This window comes from Sarcophilus harrisii, chromosome 5 (assembly GCF_902635505.1).
Source record: "Sarcophilus harrisii chromosome 5, mSarHar1.11, whole genome shotgun sequence".
In the NCBI taxonomy this organism is placed as follows: Eukaryota; Metazoa; Chordata; class Mammalia; order Dasyuromorphia; family Dasyuridae; genus Sarcophilus; species Sarcophilus harrisii.
Genome location: NC_045430.1, coordinates 177,366,810 through 177,383,178, shown reverse-complemented (window position 1 = coordinate 177,383,178; position 16,369 = coordinate 177,366,810). Strand labels below are relative to the sequence as shown.

Sequence of the window (16,369 nt, the reverse complement as noted above, 5' to 3'; positions counted from 1 at the left end):
GTCGTTAAGGCTAGGTAAGAAATGAGGTCAAAAAATGGCCTTTCATCTAGTTAAAAAAAAATCAATCAGTATTCTCTAAAAAGCTATAGAATATGGGGCAGCTAGGTGGCGCAATGGGATAGAGCCTTGAAGTCAGGAGGACCTGAGTTCAAAATTGACCTCAGACAGTTAAAACTTTCTAGCCGTGTGACCTTGGGCAAGTCACTTAACCCCAATCACCTCAGCAATAAATAAATAAATAAAGCTATAGAATACAATCTGATCTCAGTACCTATATATGAATAATGTGAAGAGTGGGGACAAAGGCAATTTGATGTTCAGTGACAAAGTAGAATGGTCAGAAACTCTAGAATTTTTTAAAATGGAGTCTAGTTTTCTCAGATTGAAATTGTTCTCTTTTTAAACATAGGACCTACCAAGTTTTTAAGCTTTTTAAAAGTAGTGGTTTCAAGCCAGTTCTGCAGGTAAAAATATGCTAAATACTTGCCACACAAATGAGAAATTATGAAAACTCAAATTTACATTTTAATTGTACCATCTTCATTTTCAATTTATCTCATAATTTTCCTCTCAAGAGTTCATGGTAATTGATTTTTACATTCCCATTTCACAGGTAAATAGAAGGTATCACAAGAGGAAGAAATTTGTTCACAGATACACATCAACTTGTGTAGAATATAATTCAAATGCCACAAGCATGAAGGTATCAGGCCTCATTCTGTTCTAATGTAATGAGTGTTCATCAGGAAATAATGCTTTAAGAAATGCAGAGAAAAAGTCCCATAAGTGTAAAATTTTTTTTATAGAAATGCTGTTTTTGGAGCTAATAGCTCCAAAGCTATTAGTAAAGTAAAAGAATAGCTAATAAAGTAGGTGGCAAGCAACTAAAGAGTTCAACAAACTGCAGTTTATCAAGCATTAATTTAAAATAACCTGAAAAAGCTTCTTAAAAATGATACAGAATATATAAACTGAACCAAAACAATTTAAACCACAATCACAATAATTTAAAGGAAAACAACAATGAAAAATTTTAGAACTCATCCATACAATAACTAATAACTTCAGAAGACTACTTCTGGGAAGCAGTAGACTACGGGTGCAGAATGAGGCATACAAATACTGTCAGACATGATTAGTTTTGCTTCATTGTATTTTATCACAAGGGAAGAAAACAGCATTATGAAATGACAACAATGTTTGTAAAATAAGGTTTTCAATAAAAATTAATTTTTAAAGAGAGAAGCCCAAAAGCTTCAAAGAATTCATTTTAAGTGAAAGACAGAAGGAATGAAAAGAGAACTCTCTCAAATGAAAAAAATTAGATCAAGGAAAAAAGATCCTAATGAGTCACTAATTTCATCTATTAATCAAGAGACCACAATGTTAAATTGCATATCTTTGTTTTAAGTAATTATTCTTTCAAGGTCTATTTAAAACAAAAACACCATGTGATTTTTAAAAGATAAATAGTATTTAAATGCATCACCCATCAAAGAAGAAAAAAGTGAATCATGTTCTTCTACACATTGCCAAAGATGAAATATTCAGTGACCATGGTGAGGAAGAGAGGGAAATGTAGCAGTTCTATCTATAGAGCAAAAGTGAAATTTCTTTCTTAACATAATGACTGGCACTTTAGCATAAAAGATGGGAAAAGAGAATAGGAAGCCAATATTTATCAAGGGCATTTAATAAAGAAATTGATTTCGGGCAGCAAAACCCACAACTAACCCCTTTCAGGCTTAGTTGACATTTTTTCCTACTGCACATTCAGGTCATGAGAAGAGGGATTCAAGAAAAGACTAATTTTCATCACAAAATTTATTGTCTAGCAAATAGGTAGGAGATAGGTTACTGGATAAGGCAAGAATAAAATAAATCTCTTTTCCTCTCTTCTGGATAAGAGAAGAGGTAAAGATACTATAATGTCTTAGTGCATTAGTATCAATCAGACTTGCTCACTAAAAATGGTGAGCAAAAAGAAAGAAATGAGAAGTCCTCATAAAAAAAGAGACCAACAACCACTAGAGATGCAAAGATAACAAGAGTAATCCCAGTAGTTGGTGTTTATAAAGCAGAAAGGCTGTCTGGTAAAATGACTTCTTTTCTTCAAGCAACAAAAGTCTATACATCCCTCCTAAATGTATAGAGATTTAAAGAAATCTAGAGGGCAAGAGTTCTTAAGCTGGAATCCAGTGAGCCATTGGAAAGTCATTTCATGAATTTCAAGAAATCTATGAATTTGGGTGAAGAAATGACCTCTTTATTTCAATACAGTTTCCTTGATAATTCTATGTGTTTATTTTATGCATTTTAAAATATTAATCTGAGAAGGGTACATAGGCTTCACCAGATTTGCCAAAGGAGTTCATGATACCAAAAGATTAAGAACCCCTGATTTAGAGTAAAGAATTATCTCATTCTCAAGGTTTTCAGTCCCTGATGAGTAGGAAGAAAAATACTCAAATACACAAGTGGGGAATGGGGGGGAGTGGGGGGAGGGAAGAGAAAGAGAGAAGGGGGGAAAAGGGAGAGACAGAAAAAGGGGAGGGAGAAGGAGAGGGGGGGAGGGAGAGAAAGAAAAAGGGGAAGGAGAGGGAGAAAGAGAAAGGGGAGGGATAGGGAGAGAAGGAAAGAAAGGGGAGGGAGAGGGACAGAGAAAGAAAAACAGAAAGGAAGAGGGAGGGGGGAGAGACAGAGACAGACAGAGACAGAGAGAGAGACAGAGAGAGGAAAGGGAAAAGAAAAGAAAGGTGCCCAGGGGACAGAGAGAAAGAGAAGGGAAAGAAGAGAAAAGAGGAGGGAGAAAGAGGGAGAGGATAAAGGAGGAATGAGAAGAGCAGAGGAAGAGGAGAGAGAGAGAAGGGGAGGGAGAAAAGGAGGTGAGAGGGAAAAGAGGAGCGAGGCGGGCGGGGAGAAGGGGGAGAGGAGAGAGGGAGAGGGCGTGAGTGCGCTCACCAGCGGTGGGGGAGCAGACCCTCCGCCGCGAGCAGAGGGGAGCTCCCCAGCGCCGGGGCCCCTCGAGGAGGAGGAGGAGGAGGAGGAGGAGGAGGAGGGAGAGCGCTCCTCCCCAGAAGCTCACAAGAACACATGGTCCTGTCACCGGGAGCCCAGGCTCCCCGCAGCCGGAGGACGGGGGTGTGCCCCGGCAGGGCGCCCCCCGCCGCCGCCCCCCCGCCCCCCGCGCCGGCGGCCCGGGCCCCGGTACCTTCTTGACGGTGCGGGGCGCCTCGGTGACCGTGCCGTCGGGGCTGACTAGGGCCTCGCCGCCGTCGCGATGCCGCTGGTGCTGGTGATGCGGGTCGCTCCGCTTCATGGCCGACGCCTGCGGCACCTTCCCGGCGGGCGGGGCGGCGGCGGGGCTGAGAGCGGCGGGGCCGGGGGCCGGGGGGCGCTCCGCGGCCGGGGCCGGAGCCGGAGCCGGGGCCGGAGCCGGAGCCGGGGCCGAGGTTGGGGCCGGGGCCGGGGCTTCAGGGTCCCCGGCGCCCGCCGCAGGGGTCATGGCGGCCACGGCCGCCGCGCTCATCCCGAGCTGCGGTTCGGGGTCCGGGGGGCTTAGGTCCTTCAGCTCCACCTCGGGCACCTTGGTGGCAGCAGCTGCTGACACGACCTGCACAGACATCGCCGTCCCCGCTTCTCTCGCTGCTGCCGCTGCCGCTGCCGCTACCGCCGCCGCCGCCGCCGCCACTGCCGCCTCAGACTCCGGCTCCCGCTCGGCCCCGCCCCCTTCTCCTCCTCCCCTCCCCCATCCCACTCCCGGTCCTCCTCCTCCTCCGCCTCCGCCTCCCTCACTCTCCTCCCACCCCGCTCCACCCTCACCCCGGCGCCCCGCCCCCGCTGCCCGCTCGCGCGGCGCCACGGGACTTGTAGTACGCTCGCCCCGGGCTCCACGCGCCGGAGAAGGGACGGCGGGACCTCAGTCCCCGACGTGCTCTGCGCGCGCAGAGAGCCGGCTGCTCCGCAAAGCCCCACGAGAATTGTAGTTCTGCTTGGGCCGCTCCCGCGGAACTTGGCTCTTTCTCTCTGGGAGTGGCTCAGTTTGGGGTGCCGAGGGGCGGGGCGGCGGGAGGAAAGAGAATGAGGTTGGCCGGGATGCGCGGTTTGGGAGAGGAGAGGGCCTCCGGAGGAGATGCGATTTAAAGGGAAAGACCATCACCGAGCACATGCGAGGGAGAGAGGGATGATGAAGACGATGCGCCGCTGCTCCCACCGACCGGTCTCGCAGGGGGCGCGCGTTACGTTCACACGCCCCGGCCTTTAAAGGAGAGGCCGCGCTGTCGTGGGCCGGGGCCTTCAGCTGCAACTGGAACCCTGGCTCTTTATTCACAGTATTAGGCGTTGGAAGGGAATTTAGAGGTCACCTAGCCCTGCCTCCTCCATATTTATTGATGAGGAAGCTCCGGTCAGAGAACCTGTGACTTCGGCAAGGTCACCAGGGGAGCAGTGGCAGCCCTGAGATTTATGGGTCCGAGCCCCTTGCTCGTGTGGTGCGGGACTGTTTGGTGGCTCGCTGCGGGGTCCTGAAAAACCCTCCGTAATAGGGAGGCTTCGATAACTCCGGCCCTAACATCCGATGGTCTTGTCTCAGACATTTGAGAACCGCTTGCCTAACGCGAGGCATTCTCTTGAAAGAGCACGATGCTTTGACTTTAGCTGAAAAATATTAGGGATATGGCATACTTGGAGAGCGTGGCTATAATTCGACTTTATTGTGATGATATGAAAAAAGAAACGAGGGGTGGAAAAGGAATTGTACTGGAAAAAGAGCACTGGGAAGTAAAATGGAGCAAATTACGTCACATGAAGAGGCAAAAAAATGCCCATTACAGATGAGGGGAAGAAAGGAGGGGGATGGACATTGTTGGAAATATTAGGGATATGAACCTTGCAGAGAAAAACTGTCTTCAAATGTCGTTTGCTCAGCCCCATAATTCTCAGTCCTGACCTACAGAAAGGGAAAATGGATGTCAGAAAAGAGGAAATGGCTCATTTATCAAGACAGCAGGCGTTTGTCTGCACATTCCCAAAAGATATTTTTTGCATGCGGACCAAGAGGGCTAGTTTGCACGTTTTCATCTGGATTGAGGGAGGTAAGAGCCGATCCCAGATCTCTGCCCAATAAGAGGCTGGCAATTTGGGACTTTACCCACGTACTTGGTGGAGATTGTACCATCCTTAATGGCAGCTCTTTCAGTCTTTGTGGCCATAAGCATGTCACTTTAACCATCTCTGAGTCTCGGCTTTCTAGTATGTAAAGGGAGGGAATTAGGTTAAATGACCTTTAAGGTACCTTTCAGTTTAAATCCTAGCATCTGATGATGAAATCATCCAATGACCCTGTCCCCTCAGTTCTGCCTCCCTCAATTCATTAGCTGCGACAGACATGGCTACTTGAAAGTCCACTGAGCACCTTTATTTCCACAAAGCCCAGATGCTAGACCTCCTTCCTTTCAGCTTTCTTTCAGAGAGAATTTCCTTCCTCTTCCAGAGAATGAGTCCTGAGCTCCATCTTCCAGCTGTTTGGAAGGATTAACAGTTCTGTAACTGATTTATCTCTCCCTTCCTCCTGGAAATACACAGAGGAACTTGTATCTAGCCACCTGGTGTGCAGCAAACAAAGCAGGCAGCAGCTGCCTACCTAGGAGGCCAAAAGAATTGGTTACCTGAGCTTGGTTTGTGCCTTCCTGCTCTCCCTCACCCCCATACCCCCCTTCACATGTGAGTATGCATAGCCAATAGCTCCTCCTTCCTGTGCTATTCAGCCCAAGGCCTTGTTCCAGTTTGATAACTCCCATTTGTCCCAACAGTATGCCATTCCTCAATGGAGTTTCTTAATCATCACATTTGTTCTTCTCGGTATCTTTGAAAGGCAAAAAGGGATTCCTTCTCTTCATTTAGCAATTAGAAGAGGTGAAGCAGAGAAAGTGTACTTTCTTTTGATTACCTTGCAATCAAGACTCCAAAACCAATGTGCTCCCTCTGGTTCTCCCTGGGAAACATTGTGACCTTCATTTCAAGCAAAATGGTAACTAGGAATTTTTTTTTTGCCTGGGGCAAAAACAATGTGTATGAGGTATAAGAGGTAGAGGACAATCTAGTGAGAAAGAGGGAGGAAAGAAGAGGGCAATTCAATTTAAGTTTCAGGAATATCGGAGAAAGGGCACTGTTCTCCTGATCCCCAGGGGATTTAGGGGGAAAATCTAGGAACAGGGTAATATTATCAGCCTGGGGACAAGAGAAAGTTATTGTGAGTTGTGGAGACAATGACCTCTGAACCACACAATGGAGAAGAATCATTCTACCTTTAACCCCATTCACCATCCTTACACACTGAGAAAAACTTCAGTTGGCTATAGTCTAATTTCATCTCCAACTCCAAGATCTGAGTATAGTGGAGGTCAAGTGTTGGGAGGGTTATTAACCAAATAATTTATTCCCCCAAACTCAAATCAATGAAATTCCAAAATATAAAAATAGAATACCAGACAGCAAGATATTAGGTTTTGAACAGAAGGAAAAAGAGATGTCTACATTTGTTATTCCTGAGAGTATGAAAAAGTATTTTAGTAAAACTTGTCAGAATTAGAGAGCCTCCTCATTGTCTGGCTGAAGGATGAATGAACCAAGCCTCTGGTATTCTTACAAAAAGCAAAACATACCTTTGTGAACTATGAAGAACTCTTCTCGAGAGGGTGGGGATCTTCTTAGGGTGGGATGGTGAGAAAGATGTTCTTTCTCTCCCTTCTTCCATCAGTCATAATATCTTACAATGACACTACCCAGCACTGAGCAGGCCTTGTAGCTGAGACAGGAAGTTTCTAAGAAGATTGAATTCTGTAAGTCACACAGCTAGTAAGTGGCTGAGGTCAGATCTTCCTGACTGCAGACCTGACTCTAGTATGCTACCTGAATGCCCCCTGAGCTGGCCCCAGACATTGGGAATCAAACTGCAAAGGGGAAAAGACACAGAGAACCTATTAATCAAGTGATCTAACCAGAAAAATATTGTACCCAGGAAGAGCAACATGAGAAATCCACAAAAAGGAAAAATACAACGGCCTGGTCACATGTGCATCCATGTGCCCATGCTATGTGTGTATCCACTCTGCCCATTGACCCTGTGGTTAGATGTAGAATGTTCTGAAGGTTGAGAGAAAGGAGATTTTTTCCTGTAGCTACAATTCTTAGAATGATCTTACTTTAATCTAATTGTGTCCTCTGATTGACTATCAAAGTTGAAAACACTAGTGAAAGTTCATGAACCATGTTTTAGGAGTGATCCCACAGAATACCTTAAGACTAGTGTTTAACCTGTAAATTCAATTAAAGGAAACCTGAAAGTGTTAAGGTTAACTGTAAGTCTCCAAAAACTCATCCACAAAGTTATCCTTCCTCCATCTCCAGATGTAGAAATTGGGCTTACAATAGAGGATTTTTTAGTGTCTAAATTAAGAATATAGGAATAGCCTCCATTCTTTCACCCTTCCTCCAAAAAAAATGTATTGTGACATTAACAGACTTCAGAATCCCTTTCCTATAGAGTTGACCTTAAGTTAAATCTAATTCCATAGAGAAAATTACTTATTTGTAATTTTTTTTGATGGTAAACATAAGGAACATGAACACAGGAAGAAAAAAACTAATGTTTTCCCTTTATGTGAAAGCCTTTCCCAGTAGGAGCAGGTCACCTAGATTGCAATCACATATGAACTCTAAATTGTATGGGATCCTATGGCTTGAAGTCTTTCATTCTCAACTCTCCTTTCTACTCACCTCAGTTTAACCAGCTCTCAACACTGCACTAGCAATTATTGAAACTAGACTTCAAAAGTAGGTTTAATGAACAATGATTGGGGATGATGTAGGGCTATTCCTGCTTTGAGTGGAGAGTTGAATTAAGTAACCTCCTAGGTCATTTCCAGGGAGAGGTTTTCAGGCTTTCCAAATGAGAGTTCCTGGAGAGCCAGCTGAAAAGGACAGATCATAGTTAGATTCTTCTGCAACTTTAATGAAGGACTACAACAGGCTATGATAATGGAGACTTAGCCTGCTCCTGAATCATTCAGAGCAATTTAACAAACTTTTATTAAGGGCTTACTAAGTGTCATACACTGCTCTAAAAGCAAAATTATCTGTGTGTTCTCTCTCCTTTACTAGATTGCAGTATAGGAAACTCTTATATTCTTTTTTCTTCTTACTATGCCCCTCCCAGTACCTGTGTTTCAAATATATAATTGATGCTCAATAAACATTTATTGGTATTGAAATAATTCAGTTTCACTGGACCTAAAGGTTTTTGGGGGCAGCTAGGCAGGGCAGAGGATAATCTGAGCTTGAAATCAGGAAAATTTATCTTCATGAATTCAAATCCAGCCTCAGACAACTTACTAGCTGTGTGACCCTGGCTAATTTAGTTAATCCTGTTTGCCTCAGTTTCCTCATCTATAAAATGAACTGAAGAAGCAAATGCAAACCATTTCAATATTTTTGTCAAGAAAACTCCAAATGGGGTGAAAGACTGAACTACAAAGTTCTGGTTATAGAATTAGACATTCCTAAAGAAAATATTACTAGGGAAGAAGTTCTGGAGAAATAGCCCCATTTCCCATTCAGGATGAAGATGACTCTCGTAAATGCATGCCCCAGAATGATGTCTCTAACTGCAACTTCTCTTTCCTCTCATCTCCTTCCTACAACTAGAAAGCAAATTCTTATGGTACTAGTGCTTTCCCACAGGTAAAAAGTCACTATAATTAAAAATAAACAAATAAATTTACATCTGGGATGACACTCAAATTCAGGACCATGAAACAGAATCAGAGGGAAGGGAATTAGAAAGATGTCAGTAGTATGAGAAAGACCCAGGCAGAAGTGCTCCAAATACAAGAACCTTGCTTCCAAGAGCAGTTTGTAGTGCTGAGTTTAGGAAGCTATTGAGCTGGGTTTCTGAGTTCTCAATCTAATCTCTCCTAATTTATGAACAATAATGTAATTTTCAAGGCAATTTTAGAGGAAGGTTCCACTGTAAGTAAGTAAATAAAGCCTTTAGCTGTGGCTACTACTAAAATAGAGTCTGTAGGGTAAGTGCAAATAACCCCCAAGGTATGAGCAGTCATGAAAATTTTTTTAATTACTTCTTTCTTTTTTTAATAATAGTTTTTTTTATTTTCAAAATACATGCAAAGATAGTTTTCAACACTGACCCTTGCAAAACTTTATGTTCCAAATTTTTCCTCTCCCTTCCCTTGCTCCCTCCCCTAGACAACAATTAATCCAATATAGGTTAAACATGTGCAATTCTTCTATACATATTTCCACATTTATCAAGTCATGAAACTTTCAAAGGTCTGTTCCTTGATTGAGATAGATCCACTGTACTCTAAATTAGGGCTTCTTAAACTTTTTCCACTTTTGATCCCTTTTCACCAGAGAAATTATTACTCAATCTGGGGTATGTATATATATATATATATATATATATATATATATATATATATATATATGCCTTTGTATATAGGTATACAAATCGAACATTTACTGATAATAAACCATAATTTCATGACCCCCACATTCAGTTATGAGGTCCCATATAGGGTTTTAAACACAATTTAAGAAACTGGGCTTTAAGCTACTATTGATTAGAGAAATGCAAATTAAAACAACTCTGAAATACTATCATATTGGCTAATATGACAGAAAAGAAAAGTGCCAAATGTTGGAGGGGATGTAGAAAAAGTGGGAAGCTTGGTCTTGATCTTATCGTTTTAGAGAACGATTCAGAATTATGTCCAAAGGGCTATAAAACTATGTATACCCTTTGACCTAGCAATACCACTACCCATCTATATCCCAAGGAGACCAAAGAAAAGGGAAAGGGTCATATTTGTACAAAAATATTTATAGCATCTTTTTATAGTAGCAAAGAATTGGAAATTGAGAGGATGCCTATCAATGGTGGGATGACAATACAAGATGTGGAATATGATTATGATGGAATACTCTTGTCACTATAAGAACTGATGAGCAGAATAGTTTTTAAAAATCTGGAAAGATTTCTGTGAACTAATGCAAATTGAACAGAGCTACAAAATCATTGTTCACAGTAAAGGCAATATTGTACAATGATAATACAATTGTGTACGATAATGTAAAACTGTGAATAACTTAGCTATTTTCAACAATCTGTTGTTGTTGAGTTGTTAGAATCATATTTGACCCTTGGCAAGGATTCCTTGGAATGATTTGCCATTTTCTTCTCCAGCTCATTTTATAGATGAAAAATGAAGACAAACAAGGTTAAGTGACTTGCCCAGTTACATAGCTAGTATGTGTCTGAGACCAGATTTAAACTATGGAAGATGAGTCTTCCTGATTCCTAGTCCAGTTATTCCAGACACTTCAATGCTTAACAGCCTTATTCTCAGCAATGTAACATGCAAGACAATTCTAAAGAACTTACGATGAAAAAATGCTATCTAACTCCAGAGAAAGAATCTGAATGAAGATGGAAGTATACTTTAAAATTTTTTTTTCCTTTATTTCTCTTGGGTTTTTATTTTTATTTATTTATGGTCTGTATTCTCTTTTGCAATATGGCTAATATGGAAATGTTTTTAGATGACTGTCCATGTATAATCTATATCAAAGTACATGCCTTTTTAAAATTAATATTTTACTTTTCTCCAATTACTTGTAAAAACAAATTTTTTGTTTTGAGTCCCAAATTCTATCCCTCCTTCCCTTATTTTCTTTCCTCCCTGAGATGGCAAGCAATCTGATATATGTATAAACATGTGCAAAGTGAATGCCTTAAAAAGAGGGGAGAGGAGGGAGCGAGAAAGGAAATTTGGAATTCAAAAACTTTTTAAAAAGGAAAAATATGCACATTAAACAATTGTTTTTCCATGTAACTGAGAAAAATAAAAACATTCTTGGGAGAAAAAGGAAAAAGGGGATAGTGGGGGAAAAAAGAAAAGAAAAAAGTAGGTCCACTGCACCCCCTGGTGGACACTGTCTGTCCTTTTAAAAGTAAGAATTCTCCAGCTTTTCCAAGCTGACTCCCTCCCTGCTCTTAGAGTGGGACTAATAAAAAGAAGGAATAATGAAATTTGAAAAGGTGAACTGAAAACAATAACAATAAGGATCACCATTTCACAATTACGTAGCATTTCGATATTTACAAAACAATGTCCAAAGAATTCAGATTTGAAAAGGGCATCTAATCCAACTTCATTTTATGAGTGAGAAAAAAAGAGGACCATTAAAGTTAAGTGACTTGCCCAATCTCATAGGTTTAGTAAGTGAAAGAGGTAGGATTCATATTCTGCTTTTCTGGCTCCAAATTCAGTTCAGTTCTAGAACTATCCATTGAATGTCTTATCATAATGATAAAAACTGACATCTACTTAGTGCTTTAAAATTTGAAATATATTATTTTATTTGAGGCAGGGCACTGTGCTAGTTGCTGGGAGATAGAAAGACAAAAACAAAAAAGGTCCTCAAGGAGTTTACAGTTTACAATTTGACATAAATACTCATAAACTAATGTAAAGCAATGTCAAGAGGAAAGAAGGACTAACCATTGGAAGGATCAAGCAAAGCCCCATATAATTAACACACGAGCTATGTTTTCAAGGAAGCTAGGGATTCAAAAGCCAGAGATGAAGAAAAAAATGCATTCTAGTTATTGGGAGCAAAAGCACTGAGCCAAGAGATGGAATATTATGTACAATGAAGAGCAAGAAAGACAATTAGACTGGCAGGGAGTATGGTAAAGGCAATAACATGAAATAAGACCAGAGAGGTAAGTGAGCAATATTGTGGAAAGCTTTCAATGCCATGCTCAGGATTGTGTGTTTTGTTGTAAGCATGGTAGGGAGTCTTATTGTCTGATAGAGAAATGATCTGGTCAGATCTATGTTAAGATCAGTTTGGCAGCAAGGTGGAGATGAATTGAAAAAGAGAGATATTTGGCAGTGAGCAGAGCAATTAGGAGGTTATGACAATAAGAGTTAGTAAAGGACTGACAGAGGTAGAAGTGAGTGAAGGGAGCAGATTCAAGAGAGACTGAGAAAGAATCAGTTAACAAATGATGTTTATATAATACTTAAAAGTTTGAAAAGCGTTTTATATATATTATAGCATGAATCTCACAAGAACCCTATGATGTAAATACTATAGGTATTATAATTCCCATTTTAGAGATGAAAAACTGAGGCACAAACTGAGGGTAAAAGATTTGACTGTGGTTGCAAAGCTAGTATCAAAATTTGAACTTAAGTTTTCCTCACTTCAAATCCAACACTCTATCCACAATTGACTGGATATGGAAGTGGATGAGGAATAATCAGGGAGAGGATGGAGTCATGGATGATTTTCCAGATGGTGAACTTCAATGACAATCAGGATGGTAGTGATTTTGACAGAAAAAAGAGATTAAGGATGTTTTTTTTTAAATGATGGGTTTGAATGAAAATAAACTCAGTTCTTTTTTGGAAATCTGGAGTTTGAGTTCCTGTTAGACAACTGATTGTAGATGTTCAATACACAGCATTGAGGGGAGAGATCAATCCTCAATATATAGATTTGGGAGTCATCTAAATAGAGCTGATAATTGAACCCATGAGAGGTGATAAGACAAAGAGGCCCTGGTCAGATTCAGGACACTGAGAAGTCAAGAAAGAAATGTTACTGAAATCAAGAAGAGGGTATATAGGAGATGGGAAGGGGGCCAGTTAAAAGTTTCCTTTTAAAAAAATCTATTCTCAATACTAAAAGAAATGAAAATTGAAACAACCCTGAAGTTTCATCTCACATCCAATAAATTGATAAAGATAAAAGATGATAATAGTAAATGTTGGTGTGATTGTGGAAAAATAGGTTTACTAAATACATTGTTGGTGGAACTGTAAATCAGTACAACCCATTTTAGAGAGAAATTTGTAATTACACCCCAAAAAAGTGGTTAACATGTCTATACAGTCAGACCCGGAGATTTTGCTATTAAACTTAACCTCAAAGAATGTCACTTATTTTTTTTTTTAATCTATATACATTAAAATCTCTACAGCAGCACTTTTTATAGTAAAAGCACTTTTATAGTAAAACACAACGCGATGTACATTGATTAGAGAATGGCTAAATAAATTATGATTTGTTGTTCGGTTATTTTTCAATTGTGTCCAATTCTGTGACACCATTTGGGGTTTTCTTGGCAAAGATACTAGAGTAGTTTGCCATTTCCTTCTCTAGTTTATTTTGCAGATGAGGAAACTGAGATAAATAGTTAGGTAATTTGCTCAGCATCACATAGCTAGTAAGTATTTGAGACCAGATTTGAATTTAGGACTCCCTGACTCCATGCTGAGAACTCTATCTACTTTGCCAAACTAGCTACCTAAATACATTGTGGTACACAAATGCACTGCAATATTACTTTGTGGTAAGAAACAAATAATATGATGTATACATAGAAGTATAAACTTACATGAACTGATGCAGAGTGAAGTAAGTAGAGCCAAGAAAATATGCATAATGATTATAACAATGTAAACAGAAAGAACAACTTCAAAACAATCAAAAGTGAATCTAGAAGAACAAACATGGTTACACAGGAGGGATATAAGATTTCCAGACCACTCCTTTGCAGAGGAAGAAGATCTACAGGTATAATGTGCTACATATAATTTCAGGACTTTTCAATGTATTGATTAATCTTACTGATTTTTTTCAAAGAAAATGCATGTTACATGGAACGACCCTATGGGAGGGCAGGAAAAAACTCTAGTGATATAAAAAACAAAATATATCAATAAAATTTATTTTTTAAAAAAACTATTTTCTATTGTCATTAAAAAAAACCTTCTGTCAAGCTCAGTGAGGACCAAAAAAGAGCCACTAAATGTACCAGTGAATTGATTGTAGGTGACTTTGAAGAAAACAGATCCAATTAAGTATGGAAATGGAAGGAGGATTGCAAGAGTTTGTGAAATAGTAGGAGATGAAGAAATAGAAGTAAAAAGCATAAATGACTTTTTCCAGATTTATGGTAATGAATGGGAAGAGAGATAAAGAACCATAACTTAAAGGGTTTTTAAGGATGGAGAAAATCCTGAACATTCAGATCAACCTTGGGAAAGGAACTAAGAAAGATGAGAGGGATGATGATGATGGAAGAAACATGCTTCTGGAGAAGCAGAGCAAGCATGATAACATGGAGTCAAATAGAAAAGCTGGTCTTGGCAAGGAAAAGGATAGTTTTTCATCAAAAACTGGAGCAAAAAGGAGAGGAAAAGGAATAAAGAAGAGAGTTTGAGGTGTAGAGTAGAAGAGGGACCTGATGGTAGCTGGCTTCTCAATAAAGTTCTCAATAAATTTCTCAATAAAGTAAGAGATGAGTTCCTAAACTGAAAGATCAAAGTCCTCAGCAAGGGAGGACATCCAATGGTCTCTCTACATCATGATCAGGAAAGCTGGGAGGGACACCCAGAAACTGTAAGACAGAATAGAACTGATTAAATTAGTATGGCTACATACAGGGTTTATTTCCACCAACAAAAAAAAAAAAACCCAGTTGGTCTGGGGAAATAGATACTGATATTGCTGATCCTTGTATCAGGATCCCCCAATCTTTTGGCCTAGGAAAGAAAAGTAGAACATCCAGCATAGGGTCACATAGGACTTTAGAGTTAAAAGAGACTTTAAAGATCATTTAGCTGTGTTCCCTCATTATACAGACAAGGAAATTTAAAGTAAAATGATTTACACAAGAGCATACGGGTTGACATATCAATCAGGATTTGAACCCAATTCTCCTCACCCCAAATTTCATGCTTTTTCTACTATATATCACACTGCATCTAGAGGTAAAGGATGTTGTCAAGGATGCAGCTCCCATTGACCATGGGATGATCATGATTGCCCAGCTTTTTGGTTTATTCTAAAGTACGTTTAAGACCACACACAGCTTAAAACCCAGGTCGAGGCAGGAGACTTCTGTATACACACCACAGAGGGAAACATAATCAGATATATATTGCTTCTTTACAGCCACAGTGCTCTGCCAAAATTCTCTCTCCTATCAAGAGCCTCAATTCGCAAACAATGGAGTCCACACTTTCCTGCTTTTATATATCCTACAGGCCAGCTCAAAGTAGGGAAAAGGCTGGTTCCATCTCTAGACCCACTGGCAGCAATTACCACCTTCTTACTTCCTTACTTTCCCTGATGTGATAACAGCATGTGGTACTCCTGCAAACCTTTTCCCACAACCTTGTTAATACTCATTCTCTACAGCCTGCTCCAGATTTACCAACCCTATTAAGTTCCCCCCATAGACCTCCCAGTACTCTAGGTTTGAAGATAAATAAATCTGAAGTTTCAAGAACTTAGGTTTATGAATATTCCAAACACTGCCTGTATTTCTTACAGAAAACTATAGCCTGCATATCTTAATCTGAAACTCTTTAAAACATATTTTGGTATTTAATGTCACTTAAAATCCTATATATTTTAGATTTTTGTTTGGTATTTCCTGTTTTTTATACTGAGTCTTCCTATCTCACTTAAGGACCACTCACTAGCCAACATCACTGTTGATTGATTCAGAAACTTTGACTCTGCTGTGTGGGTTCTTCCATAAAACAGCCTAGCGTGCTGTTTTGAAGAAACTCACCAGATTTCTCACCAGATACCACCATATTGGTACTGGGCTTAATTTGGGCACCTGATTGGTTTTAAGCCTATTGAAGTTCAGAGCTCTCCAACTCCTGCTATACCAGCCTCACATTGTATTTTGCTTTGTGGATAAAAAAAAAAAAAAATTTTATAGAGGGGTCCATAGGTTTCATCAGATGCAAAAGGGGATTATGAAACAAAAAAGGGGGGGTGTTAATAATCTTTGTCCTGGAAGGTATTAATGGGTGTTTCTTTAGGTAGACCTATACCAACAACCAAACATGGGAGGACTGGCAGCTGAGAAGGCACTCAGTCCAGGTTCTCTGATAACCCCAGGATATAGCAAGGGATGAATCTTGTCTATAGACTTATTTCTACTAATAGTTGTATCTACCAGTATCTATAAGACATAGGGATACTTCAAGTTGGTTTTTAGTCCAAAAAATGTATAAATCCCTATGTGTCAGACACTATTCTCAGTAAAATATGAATGAGAAGTACTGAGCCTTCCAATCTTTTGCTGAGGGCACCTTGTAACCAAGAGTGTGTTTTTGAGACAATCAATCGAGCTTTAAGGCTTGGAACTATGGGAAAATTTATCTTTGTGGAAAGTTAAATGGCAAATGGGCTTCGTGAACACCATGAATTTAGGCCAAGAAATGTACTCAATTGACAGTAGGATTAAAATATT

General features: G+C 40.2%; 1 protein-coding gene across 4 annotated transcripts in view; it reads right to left on the bottom strand.

Annotated features, from left to right (window-relative positions):
- The window catches only part of AHCYL2 (adenosylhomocysteinase like 2), a 143,743-nt gene extending 140,022 nt beyond the window's left edge, over positions 1–3,721 (bottom strand). For all 4 annotated transcript variants that reach the window (XM_031939036.1, XM_031939037.1, XM_031939038.1 and 1 more), the window contains exon 1: positions 3,212–3,721. In XM_031939036.1, the coding sequence (XP_031794896.1) occupies positions 3,212–3,625 (414 nt within the window). In that variant the 5' untranslated portion in view covers positions 3,626–3,721. The remainder of the gene's footprint in view (positions 1–3,211) is intronic.
- Between the last annotated feature and the right edge of the window lie 12,648 nt (positions 3,722–16,369).